General features: G+C 40.3%; 1 protein-coding gene across 1 annotated transcript in view; it reads right to left on the reverse strand.

The window, feature by feature from the left end:
- Positions 1-21,697, reverse strand: part of Slc16a2 (solute carrier family 16 member 2) — a 211,733-nt gene that overhangs the window by 7,840 nt on the left and 182,196 nt on the right. Inside the window, exons 2-4 of the mRNA XM_004867500.4 lie at positions 5,511-5,655; positions 1,899-2,349; positions 799-942 (exon numbers count right to left, since the gene is read on the reverse strand). Of these exons, the coding sequence (XP_004867557.1) occupies positions 799-942; positions 1,899-2,349; positions 5,511-5,655 (740 nt within the window). The remainder of the gene's footprint in view (positions 1-798; positions 943-1,898; positions 2,350-5,510; positions 5,656-21,697) is intronic.

Consider the following 21,697-nt stretch of genomic DNA (forward strand, 5'->3'; position numbering starts at 1 on the left):
TTCACAGAAAGTGGCTTCTGAAGCACCCATGTGGCTACTGCCCATGATATAAGGAAAACTTCATCACTGTCAGAAGAATTACAACTTGGTCACACATACATATTTTTTTGATCCTCACCTGTAAAGTGACATAGGAAAAGGGAAGAATTATTGTCACTGAACAAGTGAGGAAAAGTGAAAACTAGGGAGAGATCTGGTGAGATCTGACCTTTTCTGGCACTTTTTTGGTGTCCACTGATAGGAAGGTCTTTAAAAACCAATGGTTGATGGCAATTTGCTCTAGAAGTATGAGATGTGATGGACCTGGGCCTGGAGCTAGAGGAGAGGCAGTGACCTACAGAGACTACAGATACCTAAGAGTTCCCACAGAGTGTAGGGTAGCAATGAAGTTAAGTCCTTACTGTGGTAGTGATGAAATTAGTATTTACTGTGGGCTTAGTCTAACTCTTGGCCTCAGGTTGACCTTGGTCAAGTCACAGAAGGAGCTTTCAGGTGGAGAGCCATTATTAACATAAAAAATTTCCTGTGAAACATTCTAAAGGTTCCATATACACTTTACAGTATACTCAGGATACTTGCTCCATTTTGGTGAAGGAGGCATAACAAGAATGATTGCCTTTGTTTGAAAGCAAAGGATACCAAGGCCCAGAGAATTTGATTGACTTCTCCAGGTTGCTCAAAGCTGATGCCAGATCTGTGGTCTAGGGCACTGCAGTGGTATACCCTACCATTCTATCCCAAGGCCTGGGGATAACCTGTGGCAGGAGGTAGATACAGTAGACAGGAGGTAACACTTACTTGTAAGTAGATCTTCTTAAGTCCAGGAATGGAGTCACTGATATGGCCTGACACAAGACGCCCGAGGCCTGAGGTAGCCCCAATACACACCAAAAGCACCCAGGTCTCCTTGATTTCCAAGAACTCCTCTTCAACATACTTCATCTGAAAAGCATAACATCAGAACACCCAGAACAGGAGGAGGAAGGGGAGCTGACTGATTAAATGTTGGCATATACAGGACCTTTACTGCTCACTTCTCTGGACTGAGAAAAGAGCCCTATCTCCTGTATCTCTCTCCCTTGTACCTCTGCTCCAGTACAAGTTCTCTGCCTCCTTCTAACATCTCAAAAAGTTGCCTATCCCATGGCCCTCTGGATTTTAAGCTTCTGGGATAACAGCCAAGGAGAATGGGTATCTCTAAGCTCCCTCTAAGCCCTGATGGGACAGAATATAGCCTTAACAACTGAAAAAAACCCCAAGGGTTCCTCTACATTCTCCCCACATCCTGACCCAAAACTGACAGGTTAGGGCAACATCAGGTCACCAGGGGAGAAGGATCCACCAACTTCAACTAACTCTTCCAAAATGTGTTCTAAGAAACACAAAGTTTATGGAAGCTAGCAGCGGGAATAGAACTAACAGTTCTGCGGCTCTGTAAGTTCACTGAATGTTGGGTTAAACACAACTGAATAGGTTTCTTTACTGTAGTATTTGTACCTTAAAGAGATTACTATGCATTATAAAGCTACAGAGTTGTAGTATATTATTTCCTAAACAAAATAATTTGACCATAAAGACTGGCATTGCACAGAGCACAATTCTAGAAAATCTTGTCTTGAACCATCTGGGCCAATCTCTTGCATCACAGTTATGGTCATCATCTAAAAATCTGTCTAAATGTTTTACTGTAATGGAAGCTGTGGTCCATGGACCTTCCCCTAAGGTTCCTTTGATCTATGCTTTTCCCTCTCTGGTAATCTCCAACTACTGTTTCCTTTGTTTTTTCAAACTTCTCAGCTTTGCCCTTCAGTGTTCTCCACCCACACCCCTGAACTCCAGGAAGACTGAGGGCAGCTTCTTGAGGCCAGGTGGGGTAGGCCCAGACTGGTCTTCCTCACCAGGTGTACATAGGGAACGAAGTAGCCAAGGGCCGCAGCAGCAATCCCGAAGGCCCAGATGCGGTAGGTACGTTGGCGAAAAACTCGCATGTTGAAGTACTTCCTGAGCTGAGCCAGAAAGCGCTGGTGCAAGGTGCGTACACCTCTCTTGCTTGGGGTGTCCTGGGAGCTGGGCAAGAGGGGCCGGTAGGTGAGTGAAAGCAGCATAAGGACAAACATGAAGGTACTCAGCACCTGGAAGGTTTGGGCCAGCTTGATCTTATTCCCCAACATTTTGATAAGGAAGGGAAAGGACATGGAGAAGATGCTACTCCCGGCAGACACAACACCATTGGCCAGACCCAGGCGGCGTTGGAAGTAGTGGCCCAGGATGACGAGGGATGGCTGAAAGGCGAAGGAACAGCCACAACCAAAGAGTATCCCGTAGGTGAAGTAGCGCAGGCTTAGGGAACTGTGGGAGAGACATCAAAAACTATCTTCAGCATCCTGATCAGCAAGCCATGTGCTTCCCCTTTTAGCCTCCTGAGACCTCCAACCCTCCACCCTTAACCCAAAGCCTCTCTTGCCTCTGATCCTCAGAGCAGACAAGGAATAGGGCCTTCTGACCCACATTTTGCAGATAGGGAAACAGGCTCAGTGAGGTAATTTACCCAATGTACATAATGGAGGAATAGCAAAATTTGGACTTGAATCCAGGTCTGTGTGACTCTAACATGCATCATGACACCCCATCAAAGACTGTTCGAAAGCAAGCCAGAACCATCCTATGAAAAGGCTAGATGAGGTGCTATGGGGAGTAAGTCAGTGCCCTTGGAGAGACTACTCATGTAGACAGGGTAGGGTAGACTGGTGGCCAAAGCATTTCCCCAAGTAATAGCAAAGTTCTCCAAAGAGACAAGATCCTGGAAGACTGAGAACCTCCACAGGCTCTTTAGTTTTTTTTTATGCTCAGAGCCCTTAAAATTTCAGAGAATGGCCCATAATTTCAGAGATATGCCCTCCTCAACCATGTCCAAAGTCCAGAAAGCCCAAGACCTTTCCCTCAGGCCCTAGATGATCTCCATGGATGGTATCCTGAGGTAAGAATTCTCTTTAGTTTCCAGAATACTGCCTCTGTTGCTGGGCATGGTATGGATTAGTTTCCCCAGAGTAGCCAGGCTGCTTGACAGGAAAAGAAGCCTCAAAGAAGTTTTGGGCCAACCAAAGTAAGACAGATCCTGGCTTAAAACTCTTAGGCCCTGCTGTGGCCATAAACCTCTGTTACAGAAGGCAAAATGTCAGAAGTGGAAAGACCATGGGAAGGTCAGCTTGGCCAGCTATTTGCCCTTGAACAATATTGACATAACCCAGGAAAGAGTTTTGTTTTCTTTTTGATGCCTGCATATATTTTGAAATAGTTCTTGTCTGACCACTTAATTACCCAGTACTCTTGTAGGCCAAATAGTTCTTCCCTAAAAAGAAATCCAGTCTTCATACTGAAGGTCTGGGCCTATGCTACAGAAATGATATGGTGTTAGGTTTCCAAGATAGCAACTGCCACTATTGCTTTCCATCTGTATTCACTGAACATGAGCAGGGGTTTTGGTTTCAAACAAGTGTCTCCATTTGAAACACATAGATAAAGCTAGCTGCTTCTCTTTTCTCAAGTTCCTTTGGGCCTCTCCCATGAGACTTTAGGTACCCTATTGGAATGGCATGGGATGAGGCCTTATCTAAATGAGAGGAGCAAGACCTTCAGAGAAGGGACTGTGATAGCAAAACATGAGATTTAGTTCAGGGTACTGTATGGTGTTTCTAGTTGGGCCCTAGAACTGGAGGCCACTGAGCAGGCTTGCCAAAGCCTCATCAGCAGTACCTGTACTTTGCCCTATTCCATGTCATCCAAAGGAACCCAGAGTGCTCTTTGAAACAATAGGAAGCATGACTTGGAGCTCTAGCCACAAGTAGAACCATTTATTCACTGGACGTGAAACCATCCAGAAAGTGTCTTGGCTCCGGAAATGTTCTTACAGAAAAAGCAAATGTACTCAAGGGGTCAGGGGTTGGAAAATAGAACAATTACATGAATATGCATAAAGAAGAGAGCTAGAAGACACCACATCTGTGGTGCCTCCTGTGACTGGGCCCATTTGGAAAGGAAATGGAATTCATATTTTGCTAATTTGTTTACATGTTGCTCTGCTCAGCCGCAAACAACAAGCCTTTGTAGTGCTGAGACTGAAGGTACTTCTGAGGCCTTTCTCATTTCCATGAGAAACCAGGTACTAGCTTGATGGGGGCAAATGAGGTCGACCACTAGAGGTGCCCTGAAAAGATTTGGAGCTGCTGCTCTGGGGGAACTGAGCAGGTTCCAGGCAGGACAAGGCTTTTCCTTTCTCTGTCACAGTTGGATAGGATAAAGCCAAGAAACCATTACAAGCCAAATCTGAGCTCTGCTGGAGGGCAGGATGGGCAGCTGGAAATGCTCAAGTCATAAAGAAAGCTGGATTACCATCACAGAGCCTACTTGAGGCAAAACACAATTATCATTTGTGCAGTGTGAGTGGAACCTTACACCTAGAGATCCATGGCCCTTCTCTGGGGAGTGAAGCTCAGAAAGCAAGTCTCTGGAAAGTTAGCTCTGCCCTCATTCCAGGTATATCATTATGGCCATTTCCATGTCTCCAGGCCAGCATTCTTCTACATGAGCCTAAACAGACTGGCAATAGGAGATACTATAACTTACAAAGGATCTGGCAGAAAGTCAATGGAGTTCTTTAGGAATCCCATATTTCTCCAGCTGTGATGTAGGGTCTTTATTCTCTCCTCTACCTATACACAGCTTTTGCAGGGCTGACAGGAAAGCAGAAAATGAACTGTGGCCTGTTCCTTGCCTAACACTACCAACTTCTGCCAGTAGGACCAGTGGGATTAGGGTTTGAGTTTAGTCTGTACCTTGCTAGGTTGCTCGGTTTTGGGTCTGTCCCTCAATGAGGAATATTGTTAAACATCCTTCTCATGCCCAAGATATGAATCAGTTTATACCAAGTTATCCTTCCATCAGCAACCAGAGATAACTGGAAAAGGGGCAGACATGCTAAAAAGCCTTGGGCTTAGCTGACCTCTTTTTTTCAGCATAAGATTCCTTCTGGAATTTTGGAATGCTAGGTGTTTACATGGGTTGACTCAAGTACTTCAGTCCTGAGAGGGAAAGCAAGGTCATGAGATGTGTGATACATTGAAGGGGAATAGAATGGCAGAGCTTGAAGAGTTCTGGAAAGACTATCTGGTCTAATCCTCTTATGTTACAGATAGAAAAAACTGAGGCACAGAGAATGGAATGGTATACTTCAATTGTTCCATAGCCTTTCAGTGGCTGAAACTGGGCTTGGGCCCAGATCTGTGAACTACTGGTCTTAGGCTTCTCCCAAATCTTTGGAACTCTTCGGTCCTCTTTGAGGGCATTCCCTAAAAATGTGTTCTACAAACCCTACCTAGATAAGTTCCATTTGATCATGAATCCTTTGGGGGCCTCACACAGTCATGGCCACAGGGGAGAATGTCCCTAGCTGAAGCTCCCAAATAAAGCCAATCTGCAGCCTTGGGGAAGTAGCCAGAAACCCCTAGTCTTACCTGGTGAAGGAGCTGGTATGGAGGCCAATGAAAGCAACAGCAGCCCCTGCAGTTGCTGTGATTCGGCAGCCCAAACGGTCAGTGAATATACTCACAATGGGAGAACAGAAGAAGATCATACCCATCGCGAGAGCTCCTACCCATGCTGCAAAGAAAAGAAGCACAAAGACACTGTAGCTTAATGTGGTATCTGGTAATGCTGGTGGTAGGCATTTCAGTTCTTCTCTGGCCTGTAAGAGGGGCACTGCATTAGCCTGCACTGTCAGCCTGCTGGCCCCTGATGGTCAGAGAGGTGTTCAAGCAGAGGCTAGGTATAAAACAGAATATTCTAGCCCTGGGATCAGATTTAACAGGGCCTTCAAGGGACTTGGATTCACAGATAAGGACCATGAGGATAAATTCTCAGGATCTATGGTTGGGCTTGTCTCAGTCCCTGGAACAACACTGTGAAGTTGCTAAGACTAAGGAACAGGGAAGGCCACAGACAAAAGCCTGCCAAGAGGCTATAGATATAGAGCAGATATATACAGGATATAGAGCAGATGGCAACCTAGAGATTTCTAAGGATACTGTGTAAGAGAGTCATGGAACTCTCATGCGGAAATCCTTCACCAGATCCCATGTTTGGCAAATTCCTGACTCCAAACTCAAATGAAAACAGGTTTATTTTATCTTTAAAGGCAAAGAACCTGTAACAATCCTAACCAAGGAGGAAGAAATTTGCTGCCTTGCATAGATTCTTCCAGCCCATTTTCCCTCACTCAGCTCCCCAGAAGCAAAGCCCAGACTTTATTGTCATCTTGACCCTATTTTTCTAGCTGTATTTTAGTTCCCTTAACTTTTCTTCTTTGTTTTAATTTGAAACTTTGTAATTATTTTCAGAGTTCTCCTCTAAACACATTCCAAGTCCTCATCATCATTATCATCAAAAAACCATTTAGTGTCACCTGAGCAGGGCCCTTTCTTCCCCAGTCCTCTTGCCTCTCCCCTCTTCCCTTCCTTATTTACAAAAGAGTTGTTTCCATTTTTCCTTTTCTTCTCTTTTTTCCTTTCCTTCCTTTCCCCCACCCTCTTCTTGCTAAGTTTTGAGAGCCAACTCACACCAGTCTTTTGCCAGATGTGCATTATAAATATTATCATCTTCTGAGGTCATCTTCTGGCTGTCTTCAATTGTAGAGCCCCAAGTAAGCCAGAGAAATGCATCCTGAACAAGGTTAGCCCTAGTTTTGTACCTTGGTGCCAAATAGGTTTCTCAGCTCCCTATTTGGAATCTTCATTTTGCTGGGGTCCCATCCTGATCCCTAGCTGCCTGCCTCCAAAAATATTGGCCCAGGACAGCAAGAGACCTGGCCTTTTATTATAATTTCACTTCTTATCAGCTGTCAGAGCTTAAGAAATAACAGAACATGGGCCGGGGATTTAGCTCAGTGGTTCTGGCTTCTGCCTTGCAAGCTGAGGACCTGAGTTCGATCCCCGGTACCAAAAAAAAAAAAAAAAAAAAAAAAGAAAAGAAATAACAGAACACTTATCTAATCAATTTTCTCATCTGTGAAATAGGGATTAAAATTTCTGCTGTGCATTTCTAAAAGTTTTGTTAAAATGAGGATGAGATGCAACAAGAATTTTGGAGATATTAATAATCACACCATATACAAAAGCAATGCCAAATAAGTAATAAACTTAAATGCAAAATTTAAGTGTAAAATGATAGTTCTTCTAGAAAAAAGTATGAGAAAATTCTTTCTGACCTTTGGTTATGCAAAAGTTTCACAGATATTTATTTAAAAATATGACCCATAAGAGAAAATTTTGATGCATTAGAACTTATTGAAATTTAAAACTTCTGCTCTTTGAAAAAGTTATGAAAATGAAAAGTTAGGCCATAGGTTGGGGATAGTATTTATAATGCACACATCTGGGAAGAGACTGGTGTGATCTGACTTTCAAAACTCAGTAAGGGGCCTGGGATTTAGCTCAGTGGTCCCACCGCCTGCCTTGCAAGTGCAAGGCCCAGAGTTCTATCCCTGGTACCAAAAACAAAACAAAACAAAAAACAAAACAGAACAACAACAACAACGAAACTGTAAAAAGGGGAATGGGTGAAAAGAAGAAAGGGAAAAGTAAAAAAATTATAGAAGGAAAAAATGGAAACAAAGTTTTGTAAATAAGGAGGGGAAGAAGAGTTGAAGGGAGGGGAGGGAACTGGTGAAAAAAGACGAATCAAGGTATAAATAAAATTAATTTAAAAAAATCAGTGAGAACAAAGCAAACAATCCAATTTGAAATATGGGCAAAAGACTTGAATAGACATCACACACACACATGATATGAATAGCAATTAAGTGTGTGAAAAGATGCTCAACATGATTAATCATTTAAGAAATACATACTAAAATCACAGCAGAATACTGTCTCATACTCACTACAAAGGCTTTTAAAAATGACAATATCTAGTACTAGGGACGATGTGAATAAAATGGAAATCTTATACACTGCTGGTGGTATTACAAAATGGTATACTTTCTTTAAAAAACTGTTTGGCAACTTCTTACATATACCATATCCCACTGACATCCATTCCTAGGTACTTAGTCAAAATAAATGAAAACTTATCTTCATACCCAGATGGTTATAGCAGCTTTGTTTATAATTGCCAAAATCCGGCAGCAACCCAAATATATTTTGACTGGTGAATAAATAAATGAGTATACATTAATGTGGTGAAATACAGTTCAGCAATAAACAGAAATGAACTACTGATATAGACAACAACTTGGACAATTCTCAAAGGCATTATGCTAAATGAAAGAAACCAAACTCAAAACGACTCCATTGATAGGAAATTCTTGAAAAGGCAAAATTATGGAGATAGAAAAATCAGTGAGTGCCAGTGGAGAAGATGGGTGAGAGGATTGACAACAGAGGGGCATGAGGGAACTTTTTGGGATGATGAAAATGTTATATATGTTGCTTGTGGGGATGGCATTGTTTTTGGGGGTGTGGCTCATTGGGTAGACCATCTCTTTAGCATGTGAAGGGTTTAAGTTCAATCCCCAGCATCCAAAAATACCTACATGGAACTGAACATATAAAAAGCATGCATATTACTATATAAAAATTATACCTTTAAATTTGATGTTATTTTTCAAAAGAGGGCAAGGCTGGGGTTGTAGCTCAGTGACAGTGTGCTTGACATGTGTGAGGCCTTGGGTTTCATACTCAGCACAAAAAGGAAGGGGAAGGGGCAGGACAGCAGAAAATACCACTTTGAGATCTTATTTATGGTATATGTATATATTTTTCTTTGAGCCAGATGTGTGTATGTGTCTGTGGTACCGGGGGTTGAACCCAAGGACTTATGCACGTTAGGCAAGCACTCTATCACTGAACCAAGTCCCTGGACTCTCAGGCTAGATTAAAAAAAACACCTCAATTATATATCAAAGCGAAAAAATACTTAAATTCAGTAAATCATCTTATTGATATTCTATAACTAGAATTCTCTATTGCTCAGCTCTTCTGAATATCTACAATACAATGAAAACTGATGATTGGACTTGGGAAGTATATTTGTATAGTCCAAGATGATGTAAATAGTATTTAGTGTCACTTCAAAAAATTAATTTCTTTGGGCTTGGGATATAGTTTAGAGGTAGAGAACTTGGCTAGCATATACGAGGCCCTGGATTCAATCCCTAATACCAGAAAAAAATCAATCTATTTAATTCTTTTTTTGGTACCACGGATCGAACTCAGGACCTTGCACTTGCAAGGTGGGTGGCAGAACCACTGAGCTAAATCCCTGGCCCCAATCTGTTTAATTTTTAAAACATTCTATTTTGAAATAATTATTAATTCACAGGAAATAGTTAAGGTAGCTTAGAGAGGTTCCATGAACCTTTCACCCACTTTGCCTTTATGTAACTATGAATAGTACCATATCAAAACAAGGAAAATAGCAGTAGTATAATTCATGTGTATAGTTCTATGTCATTTTATTTTTGGTACTGGGGATTGAACTCTGGACCTTGCACTTGCGAGGCAGGCACCAGAACCACTGAGCTAAATCCCCGGCCTCTGTCATGTTATCATGTGCAGATTCCTGAAACCATCACAATCAAGATACACAACCATTGGAACACCACAAAGATCTCCTTTGTGCCATTCACTTATAGTCACACCCAGGCCATTCTCTTACCATCTCTAACTGCTAACAACAATCTCTAATTTGTTTTCTCTCTCTGTAATATTTTTATTTCAATGAAGTTATATAACTGGAGTCATATAGTATTTAAGCTTTGATATTGATATTTTAGGCCCAGCACATTCCCTGAAAATACATATTTAAAGTGGGTTTTGTATAGACAACATAGTGGATCATGGCTTTGTTTTTCCTATTCTACTCCACCAATCCCTTTTAATTTTTTTTTGTATTAAATTCTTTTATTGGTACATTGTAGGTATACAACACAATTACATTTCTCATTGGGAATTGTACCTATATATAATGCATCTTGGTTCTTATTTTTTCCCCATTCCTAGCCCTCCCTTCACGCCCTCCACCCTTCCCTATTTACAAAGACTTTATTTCCATTTTTTCCATTTCTCATCATTTTTCCTTTCCCTTCTTTCTTTCCCTTGCCCCTCCCACTACCCCTACCCCTTTGGACCTTTTCTTCCTATTTTACATCATTGATTATTCATTCTAATGATTGGTACATTTTAGGTATACAATATAATGACATTCACCATTGGAAATTTGCACCTTTACATAGTCTCTCTTGGTTCTTATTTTTCACCCTTGCCCAGCCCTCCCTTCAACCCCCCCAGTCCTCCCTATTTACAAAGATTTTGTTCCTATTTTTCCATTTTCTCATATTAATCCCATTCCCTTCTATCCTTTCCCCTAGCCCTCCCACTTCCTTCCCCTTTGCCCCCTTTCTTCCTATTTCACATTACCTATTATACATTTAGTCCTTATTTACACTTTCAGTTTCTCACACCAGAGAAACTATTTGGTATGTACACATCTGTGTCCTATTTAATTCATTTAAGAGTATTGCCTCAATGTGCATCCACTTAGCTATAAATGTCTCTAATTTCTCATTTTTTATGGCTGAGTAGTACTCCATTTTATAAAAAACCCACATTTTCTTTATCCAGTCTCCAGTTGATGGGCATTTGGGCTGTTTCCAAGTTTTAGCTATCGCAAACTGCGCTGCTATGAACATGAGTGCACATATATCACTGTGGTATGATTCTTTTAATTCTTTGGGGAAGATCCCCAGCAGTGGAATAGCGGGGTCAAATGGGACTTCCAGTCCTAGTTCTTTGAGGTATCTCCATACTGATTTCCACAGTGCTTGCACCAGTCTACACTCCCACCAGCAGTGGAGCAGGGTTTCTCTTTCCCCACAGCCCCGCCAGCATTTGTTATTGGTGGATTTCATGATAGCAGCCATTCTTTCTGGAGTGAAGTGGAATCTCAGCATTGTTTTCATTTGCATCTCTCGAATGACCAGTGATGTTGAACATTTTTTCATGTATTTATTTGCTATTTCTACCTCTTTGTCTGAGAAATGTCTGTTCATTTCAGATGCCCATTTTTGGATTGGGTCTTTAAATTGGGGAGGTCTGATCTTTTTAAGTTCTTTATAGATTCGAGATAGTAGACCTTTGTCTGAGGAAGAGCAGGTGAAGATTTTTTCCCACATTGTGGGTTTTCTCTTCACCACTGCTGGTGGTTTCTCTTGCTGTGCAGAAGCTTTTTAATAAGAAGAGATCCCATTTGTTGATTGTTTGAGCTAGTTCACTGACAACTGAGGTTTTGTTCACAAAATCTTTTCCTACACCGATGTCTTCAAGGGTTCTACCTAACCTCTGTTCCAACTGGTTCAGAGTTTCTATTTTAATATTTAGGTCTTTAACCCATTTTGATTTTAGTTTAGTGCATGGTGAGAGATACAGGTCTAGTTTTAATTTTTGGCAAGTTGAAGCCCAATTTTTCCAGCACCATTTATGAAAGAGGCTATCTTTCCTCCAGTGAGGGTGTTTGGCTCCTTTGTCAAAGATGAGATGGCTGAGTGTGTCTGGCATTGTTTCTGCATCTTCTAATCTGTTCCACTGATCCTCAAGCCTGTTTCTTTTCCAGTACCATGCTGTTTTTATCACAGTAGCTTTGTAGTATAGTTGCAGGTTGGGGATTGTGATACCCCCTGCCATGTCTCTGTTACCTAGAATTGCTTTTGCTATTCTGGGTCTCTTCTTGCTCCAAATGAATTTTTGAATTGTTTTCTCGAGGTCTATGAAGTATGCTGCTGGGATCTCAATTGGAATTGCATTAAATCTATATAGCAGTTTTGGAAGTATGGCCATTTTCACTATATGAATCCTTCCTACCCAGGAGCAGGGGATGTATGTCCATTTTCTGATATCATCTTCAATCTCTCTTTTCAGAGTGCCATAGTTTTCAGAGAAGAGGTCTTTGATATCTTTTGTTAGGATGATTCCTAGGTATTTCAGTTTTTTGGATGCTATTGTGAAAGGAATTATTTGCGCTATTTCTCTCTCAGTGAGTCTGTCATTGGTGTAGAGGAAAGCTATTGATTTTTGTGTGTTGACCTTGTAACCAGCTACTTGACTGAATTTGGTTATTAAGTCTAGAAGACTTTTGGTGGAGTTCTTGGGGTCTTCTATATAGAGTATCATGTCATCTGCAAATAATGACAATTTGACTTCTTCATTACCTATCTTTATTCCTTTTATTTCTTTCTCTTGTCTAATTGCCATGGCTAATGTTTCCAGAACTGTATTGAACAAGAGTGTTGATAGTGGACATCCTTGTCTTGTTCCTGATTTTAGTGTGAAGGACATAAATGCATGTTGGATTTCGTCAAATGCTTTTTCTGCATCTATGGAGATAATCCTATGGTTTTTGTCCTTGGCTCTATTGATATAGTTTATTACATTAATTGATTTTCATATATTGAACCATCCCTGCATCCCTGGGATGAATCCCACTTGATCAGGGTGTATGATCTTCTTGATGATCTTCTGCATTCTGTTTGCCATTATCTTATTAAGGATTTTTGCATCTATGTTCATTAGTGAGATTGGCCTGTAGTTCTCTTTTTCAGTTGGGTCTTTCTCTGCTTTGGGGATCAAGGTGATGCTTGCTTCCAGGAATGAATTTGGGAGTATTGCTTCCCTTTCAATTTCATTAAAGAGTTTAAACAGTAGTGGCAGCAGTTCCTCTCTAAATGTCTTGTAGAATTCAGCAGTGAAGCCATCAGGGTCTGGGCTTTTCTTAGTTGATAAGTTTTTAATTACATTTTCAATTTCCTTGGTTGATATTGGGTTGTTCAGAATTTTTAGGTCTTCTTCGTTCAACTTTGGTAATTCATATGTATCTAGGAATCTGTCCATTCCTTCTGTGTTGTCCATCTTATTGGCGTACAGGTTCTGGAAGTAGGTATTGATGATCATCTGAATTTCTGCTGGGTCTGTTGTAATTTCCCTCTTTTCATTCCTAATTGCATGGATTTGGGCCTTTTCTTTCCTTTTTCTGACAAGGTCAGCTAAAGGTTTGTCAATTTTGTTGATTCTTTCGAAGAATCAACTCTTGGCTTCATTGATTTTTTTTGTATCGTTCTCTTTGTCTCCATTGCATTGATTTCTCCTCTGATCTTTATAATTTCCTTCCTTGTATGAGCTTTGGGGTTGTCCTGCTCTTTTTTTTCTAGAAGCTTTAGGTGCAGCATCAGGTTGTTTAATTGGGCTCGTTCTGTTTTCCTAATATGAGTATTCACTGCTATGAATTTCCCTCGTAAGACTGCTTCCATTGTGTCCCATAGATTCTGATATGTTGTATTGTCATTGTCATTTAATTGAAGGAACTGTCTGATTTCTTCAACTTCCTCTGTGACCCATTGCTTATTCAGAAGTGTGTTGCTCAATTTCCACATGTTTATGAAATTTTTTGTTTCTTTTGCTATGGATCTCCAATTTCATCGCACTATGGTCTGATAATATACAGGAGATAACTTCAATTCCTTTGCACTTACTTAAACATGTTCTATGTGTGAGTATGTGGTCTATTTTGGAGAATGACCCATGTGCAGCTGAGAAGAATGTTTATTCTGATTTTGTGAGGTGGAAGACTCTGTAAGCATCTGTTAAGTTCATTTGTTCAAGAGTTTGATTCAGTTCTAGTATTTCATTACTTACTTTTTGTCTAGTTGATCTATCTGTTTGTGACACTGGGGTGTTGAGGTCCCCCACTACTATTGTATTAGTGCATATATGACTTTTCATGTCCATTAGTATTTGTTTTATATAGTTGGGTGCACTAGTGTTTGGTGCATAGATATTTATGATTGTCATCTCTTCCTCTTGGATTCTTCCCTTTACAAGGATGTAGTGTCCTTCTTTGTCTCTCTTAATCAGTGTTGGCTTGAAATCTACTTGATCTGCAAAGAGGATAGCTACTCCTGCTTTTTTTCGTTTTCCCGTGGCATGCAGTATTGTTTTCCACTCTTTAACTTTCAGTCTATGAGTTTCCTTTGGAATTAAGTGTGTTTCTTGTATGCAGCATATTGTTGGATTTTGCTTCTTGACCCATTCTGCCAGTCTATTTCTTTTGATTGGTGAATTGAGACCATTAATGTTGATGGTTATAACTGAAACGTATTGACTTGTCATTGCCATGACATTTTCTTTTTGTTGGGTTCTCCCCCTTTACATTTAATTTCTTGTCATGCCAGATGGGTTCATTCTGCTTTGCTTCCTGGGGTTGTGATCCTCAATGTCTGTTCCTAGGCTATTGTGTAAAATTCTTTGGAGTGCTGGTTTGATATTCACGAAGTTCCTAAGGTGCTCTTTGTCATGAAAGTATCTTATTTCTCCATCCATTTTGAAAGATAGTTTTGCAGGGTACATCAATCTGGGTTGGAGGCTGTTTTCTTTTAGGGCTTGGAATATGTCACTCCAAGCTCTTCTTGCCTTGATGGTTTGTGTGGAGAAGTCTGCTGTGATTCTGATGGGCTTTCCTTTGTATGTGATTTGTTTCTTTTCTCTGACTGCTTGGAGAACTTTGTTCTTCTGTTGTGTTTCTGGAATCTTAACAATTATATGCCTATGTGTAGATTTTTTTGGATCAAGGCTATTTGGAGTCCTATATGCCTCACTTCTCTGTATGTCAAGCTCTTTTCCCCTGCTTGGGAAGTTTTGTGCCATTATTTCTGTGAAGAGATTTTTTATGTCATCTGCACTCTCTCCTGTTTCTTCATTGAGCCCAATCAGTCTTATGTTATTCTTTTTTGCATCATCTAGCAGCTGCTGGATTGATTTCTCATGTTCCCTTATAATTTTGAAGCAATTTTTCTTTTCCTGGTCACTAATTGCAATCTTATCTTCTATATCTGAAATTCTGTCCTCACATTGGCTCATTCTGCTGTGTAGACTTTCAATGGAGTTTTTCATGTCCTGGAAATCTATTTGCATCTGTTTTATGGATTCCATTTGTTTCTTATGTTGGGATTCCATCATGTTCCTGAGGTCCTCTCTAGATTTATTAATCATGTCTTGCACTAGGGGTATAATTTCTCCTGTTATCTGAGAAATTATTTCTGATTTCATTTTATCCAGATCCCCTTTTGTTGCCAGTTCAGTGGGTCCAGGTGGTTGAGTATCAGAGTGTTCCATCTCATTTCCCTTTGGGGTTGCTGTAGGTGATCTGGAAGTCTGGTTTTGAGACTTATTTATGTGTTTTCTCATTTCAACTGGGGCGGGGGGCTGTTAGCACCTGCACGGATTACCTCCTCTGAGCTGGGTGAGGTGGGACAGGGGCCAGGAGCAGAGGGAGGGATGGTGACCCAAAAGCCCTTTCCTGTGTGCTGGGAGCAGCCAGAGGGATGGTGGCTGGGAAACCCCTTCCTCTGGACCAGGAGCAGTGGGATGGTGGCTCAGAAGCCCCTCCCTCTGGGCCGGGAGTGGTGGGAGGGATGGTGGCCGGGAAACCCCTTCCTCTGGGCCAGGAGCAGCAGGACAGAAGGTGGCCCAAAAGCCCTTTCCTCTGGGCTGGGAGCAGCGGGAGGGATGGTGACCAGGAAGCCCCTTCCTCTGGACCAGGAGCAGTGGGACGACGGCTCAGAAGCCCCTATCTCTGGGCCAGGAACAGTGGGACTCAGTACCTTGGTCTGGTGGTCTGGGGTCCTCTGCATCTTTGTAGTGTGGAATCAGGTGGCTGCCTGTCTGCAGTGGGGTGATTCGGTGTCTTCTGCATGACTCAGGACCTCAGTAGGGCATGCACAGACCTGCTTGTCTGCAGTGGGCTGATTTGGCTTGTGTTCCACGCAACTAGGGACCTCGGTCTCTAATCCCTTTTAATTGATGTGTTTAGAATACTTACATTTGATGAAATCATTTGTACATTGGGGCCCTATTATTGTTTTCTGTTTATTCTGTTTTTCTTTTCTTTGTTTTATTTCTTCCTATCTTTAAAGTTTTTAGGGGATCCAACATGGCTGAATAGAGGAGGAGTCATGTCTGAGAGACTCAAACATGATCAACTAAAACACAGGTAACTGGAAGCAGGGGAGGGACATACATCCTGATACAGAAAATCAATTTGAAAGAAGATACTTGTAGATCAAACAAAATATATGCATAAGAGTTAAAAAGAGAGGAAGCAGTCCACCAGGGCTGGTCTGCATGGCCTCCACCTTCACTTATCCTGGCAACAGTCATCTAAAGAACTTCCCAAATAGCTGGAGGGAACCAGAGTCTAGGTTCCTGGGATAGACTAGGAGAATGTGTTCCTCCTCAATTCACTGTGCACTCTCCAAACACTGAGAGACTGTAGCCCTATAACATCCTTGTCAGTGCACTCCAGCAGTGGGAGAGGTGCCCTCCTTACCCACTTGAACTCAGGGTGTAATACGATAAGCAAAGGAACATTGCTTGTGTCTAGTCATTAATATTGGGCCTTAGGCATGCCCACATCTCCACTGGGTGGCTCAAATTTATCCCATGCCAACCAGGACCTTCATCTGGCACACAGACATTAACAATGTCCCATTAAAGTTTGTACCTGACACCCTAAGGTTGCTTGAGTTCTTATCTAGTGCTCACTGCCCCACACCACCCCTAGACATGCTGGAGACTCTGACATCCAACACCAATCTTGGGCAACCTGGGTCCCCACAGGGAGCCCTGGTCCTGCATGAGTCTAGTGCACTGGATCTGCTGGAGCCCCCACTCAGTGCCAGGCACATCACCCCTACCCCCGGCATATCTTGCATTTCACCACAGTCTTGAGCAGAGTCTGCTTAGTGCAATGGGCTACTTCTCTGCTTGGTCCATCTGATTTGTCTGGTGCCCTGGACCGCAGTGAGTCACCACCCAATGCCCTGTGCCCTCCTTGGGCCTATCAGAAACTCCCCACATCAGGCCCAGACGTACCTGGGTCTCTGAGAGCCTCCACCTTGTGTTTTGAGCTGGTCTCATGGACACCAGAATATACTTCAGGTACCCAGCCTTGGTACCCAACCAGTATGAATTCATGCCCAGAGCCTCAGAACCCAATGCACCATACCTTTTCTGGACTTGTGTCCCAGCTTAGGCAGTTGCCACAAACAGCAGTTTACATTCAGGGGACTTGAACAGAGAAGTCCCCACATAAGCCCACAAGTTATAAAGAGGGATGAAGAGTAATTTGACTTGTGGGATTAAAGATGGCAGGCTCTGGGACTGGGGATTTAGCTCAGTGGCACCGTGCCTGCCATGTAAGCACAAGGTCCTGATCCCTGATACTGAAAACCAAAACCAAACCAAACAAACAAATAAACAAAAGACAAAAAACAAAGATGGCAGGCTCTGAATAGATATAGGATTTTTTTTCATTTCTTTTTTTTTCTTCTGCCTTCTTTTGACCCAATTTTTTTCTCTTCTCTATTGTTATTTGAATTTTATTATTTTTGTATTTTGGTGGAATTTGAAGTTTTACCACCTATTTTCTTGTTCCTCCTTTTTAATATTATTTTGTTTTATTTATGTGAATGGGTCCTCCTTTTTTTCTTTCTCACTTTCTCTTTCAACTTGTTTCCTTAGTACTTTTTCCTCTAGCTTAATCTCTATTCCTTACTATTTATTATTTTCTTAGTTGGCTTTTTCTGTTACTGTTATCTAATACTAACTTTCTTTTACTCATTAATAGATTTTTTACTATCAGCCTTACCATCTTCTTCCCAACTTCCATTGCTTAATTTTTCAAAATCTATATTTTTCTTTCTTTTTTCTTCATGTTCCCATGCCTGTGCCTAATCTTTATTATTATAACCATTTAACCTTATGAATATGTAGAAAGCTAACTATCTCTTACTATGTTCTATTGTGAATGGAGGTAAAATTGCTCTATTGCATAGATATTTACTGCATACAAATGTCTATTTTGTCTTATAATTTGTACTAAAACTATAAACCTCATTTGTATGGTTAAAGATGATACAGTGTTTGTTCTTAGGGTTTGTCAGTATCCAGTCTGTATTTGATGCTATTATCTAGATTGCTTGGGGGTCATAAATAGTACTCCAGCCCATTGTAAAGAATTGGGTACTAACTAGGCCAAATAGGCTACAATCCCCTTCCTAATAAGTGAAAGTAGTTGGATCCTGGGACGGACCCAAAGGCCAGCAGATAGCTATGCCTAGAGGACATCTCTGAAGAGTAGTCATTACCTAAAGAGGTCTCAAGACCAGCAATAAAGCTACCCACCATAAGCAATTTGCAAGCCTCAGCATTGAAAACAAACAAACAGAAAAAAAAAGAAAATGAGAAAACACAAAAGTGAAACATCCCCCAAAGTGCCCAACTCCCCTAAAGCAAATCCAGGGGGCATTGAGGGGGAAGAAATCAGAAGCCACACAACCAAAATGTATGAAATGGTAGCAGTGGAAGTGTCTTAGTTACCTTTCTGGTTGCCGAGACAAAATACCTGACACCAAATTTAAAGGAGGAAAGGTTTATTTTGGCTCACAGTTTGTAGAGGTTTCAGTCCATAATCAGTTGGGTTCAAGGCAGGATGGAATTGAAGAGAGGCATTACAGAGTAGGTGGGAGGGGAGCAGAAGACAAGCAGCAGCAGTAATAAGCAACAAGCAGTAATCAGCAAGCAACAAGCAACAAACAACTGCCCTCTTTCTGTCTCTTGTATCTTATCCATGCCACCCAACCTTAGGGTGGATAGCACTCACACCTTTAATCCAAGCATCACACCATAAATCAACCACAGCCTCACATCCCTGATCCTAGCAGCATACACTCTAGACCCAGCCACCACCAAAAGCCCTACCTATTATTGCAGGAGGCTTTGGGGGAACATCTAGATATAAGCCATAACATGAAGAAAACTGATCAGTAAGACACTTGGCTAATTCAAAGTAGAGATAATTGCAGAGATAATTAAAGAGTTAAGGACCCTAATAAAAAATAATTAGTGAGCTTAGAGAAGATACCAATAAGAAATAGAGGAGCTAAAGAAAAACATGCAAACCATGAACACCCAAATAAGAAAGAACTGGAGTCCATGAAACAGTCTCAAACCAAAATCCAGAAAATTAAAATCTTTATTGAAACTATATGCAGCATACTGGATCAATATTAGACATAGACAATACGGCTGTAATTGGTGATCAACTAATGAAAGATACATTAAAAATAACAAGTGAACATGAAAAATAGATATAGGAGCTGCTAGATGATGCAAAAAAGACTAATCTAAGATTAATCAGAATCAATGAAAAATCAGAAGATAGCACAAAGGTCATAAAAAACCTGTTTACATAAGTAAAAGTATAATACCTTCCAGGCATGGAAGGAGAATTTGGCATATAGATAAGAGATACACATAGAATCCCAAATAATCATGATCAGAAAAGAACTACACCAAGACATTTAATAATAAAGATTCCAGAAATTCAACACAAGAAGAGAATATTAAAAACCATCAGAGAAGAGAAACAAATCATCTATAAAGGAAAACTCATCAGAATTATAGCAGACTTCTCAATACAAACCCTAAAGTTAAGGAGAGCATGGAGTGAAGTGTTTGAAGCCATAAAAGAAAACAACTTACAACCCAGATTGACTTATCCCACAAAATTATCTTTCAAAATTAATGAAAAAAAAGATATTTCCATGGTAAAGAGCACCTAAAGAAATTCATGATCACCAAATCAGCACTCCAAAAAATTCTCAAGAATACCCTAGAAAGAGATGATGAAGATAACAGTGCCAAAAAGCCTAATAGAATGAATCTACCAGGTAAGGCAAGCAAGGAAATAGAAGGAAAAGAAAGGGAACTAACAGCAGTAATAATATAACAACAATGTCAATGAGATAGCTGTCAATGTGAATGGTCTCAATTCAACAATCAAGCTAAATGGATGCACACTGAGGCGATACTCTTAAGTGAAATAAATAGGACAGACATGTGTAAATGACAAATAGCCTCTCTGGTGTGAGAAACTGAATGTGTAAATAAGGATCAAAAGGCATAATAGATATTGTGAAATAGGAAGAAAAGGTCCAAAGAAGAAGGGGAAGTGGGAGAGATTGGGGAAGGAAAGAAGAGAACGGAATTAATATGAGAAAATGGAAAAATGGAAACAAAACTCTTTGTAAATATGAAGAGGTGGGGGTGGGGGTTGAAGGGAGGGCAGGGGAATGGGGAAAAATAAGAACCAAGATAGAATATGTAAAGGTACAAATTTCCAATGATGAATGTCATTATATTATATACATAAATTATACCAATAAAATTAATTAAAGAAAGAAATATATTAGCAGAATGAATTAAGAAACAAGACCCAACAATATGCTGCATTCAAGAAACATATTTAACCCAGAAAGAAATTCATAGACTGAAAGTCAAAGGATGGAAAACAATACTCCATGCAACAGGAACCTGGAAAAAAGCAAGAGCAGTTATTGTAACTGCAGACAATGTAGATTTCAAGCCAAGACTGATCAGAAGAGACAAAGAAGGCCAATACACACTGGTTAAGGGAACAATTCAATAGGAAGAAATGACAATCATAAATACATATGCACAAAATACACACCCAACATCATCAAATAAACACTAGTGGACATGAAAAATCATATAACCACCAATACAATTGTAATGGTGAACCTCGACACACCACTGTCAAAAAAGAATCAGATAAAACATTAACAAAGAAATATCAGAGTTGAACCAAACCTTTGAACAAGTGGACTTAATAGACATCTACAGAGTGTTCTCACTCAACAACAGAATGCACATTCTTCTCAGCAGCATGTGGGACACCCTTCAAAATAGGTCACATACTAGCCCATAAACCATGCTTATGTAAATGCCAAGAATTGAAATTATCTCATGCATGTTATCAGATCATAGTGCAATGAAACCAGAAATCAATGGCAAAAGACATCAAATTATCCATATGAAAGTTAAATAACACCCTCTTGAATAATCAATGGAGCACAGATGAAATTAAAGAAAAATTACATAGCTCATATAATAAAACAATAATGCCATACTGGAACCTATAGGAGACAATGAAAGCAATCCTAAGAGCAAAGTTTATAGTGATGAATTCCCATATCAGAGGAACAGAGCAAACTCAAGTAAATAACCTCATGTTGAACCTCTACATTCTAGAAAAACATGTCAAACTCTAGCCTCATACAAGGAAGAATATTATAAAGATCAGACCAGAAATTAATGAAATTGAGACTTGTGAAAGCAATGAAAAGAATCATTGAATTGAGAGTTGGCTGTTTGAAAGATTTGATAAAATAGACAAATTAGATTAATAGATAAAATTCCTTAGATAACATTTTCAAAACAAGGAAAGAAATGATCCAAATTCCTGCAATCAGATACTGAAAGATTTCTGTACAATGGATTCTGAAAAAATACAGATCATTGGTAACTACTTTGAGAATTTGTACTCTAATAAAATGAAAATTTCAGAAGCAATGATAAATCCCTAGATACATATGAATGACCAAAGCTAAATCAATAAGATATATAAATCCTGAATAAGCCCATATCAGTCAATGTAATGCAAATAACAAAAATAAAAAAAACTATCAGCTAAGAAGTGCCTGCATCTCATGAAATTAAGTGCAAAATTCTATAAGGTC

This window comes from Heterocephalus glaber, unplaced genomic scaffold (assembly GCF_053883595.1).
Source record: "Heterocephalus glaber isolate CG9 unplaced genomic scaffold, H.glaber_assembly_v1.0 deba00001613, whole genome shotgun sequence".
Lineage (NCBI taxonomy): Eukaryota > Metazoa > Chordata > Mammalia > Rodentia > Bathyergidae > Heterocephalus > Heterocephalus glaber.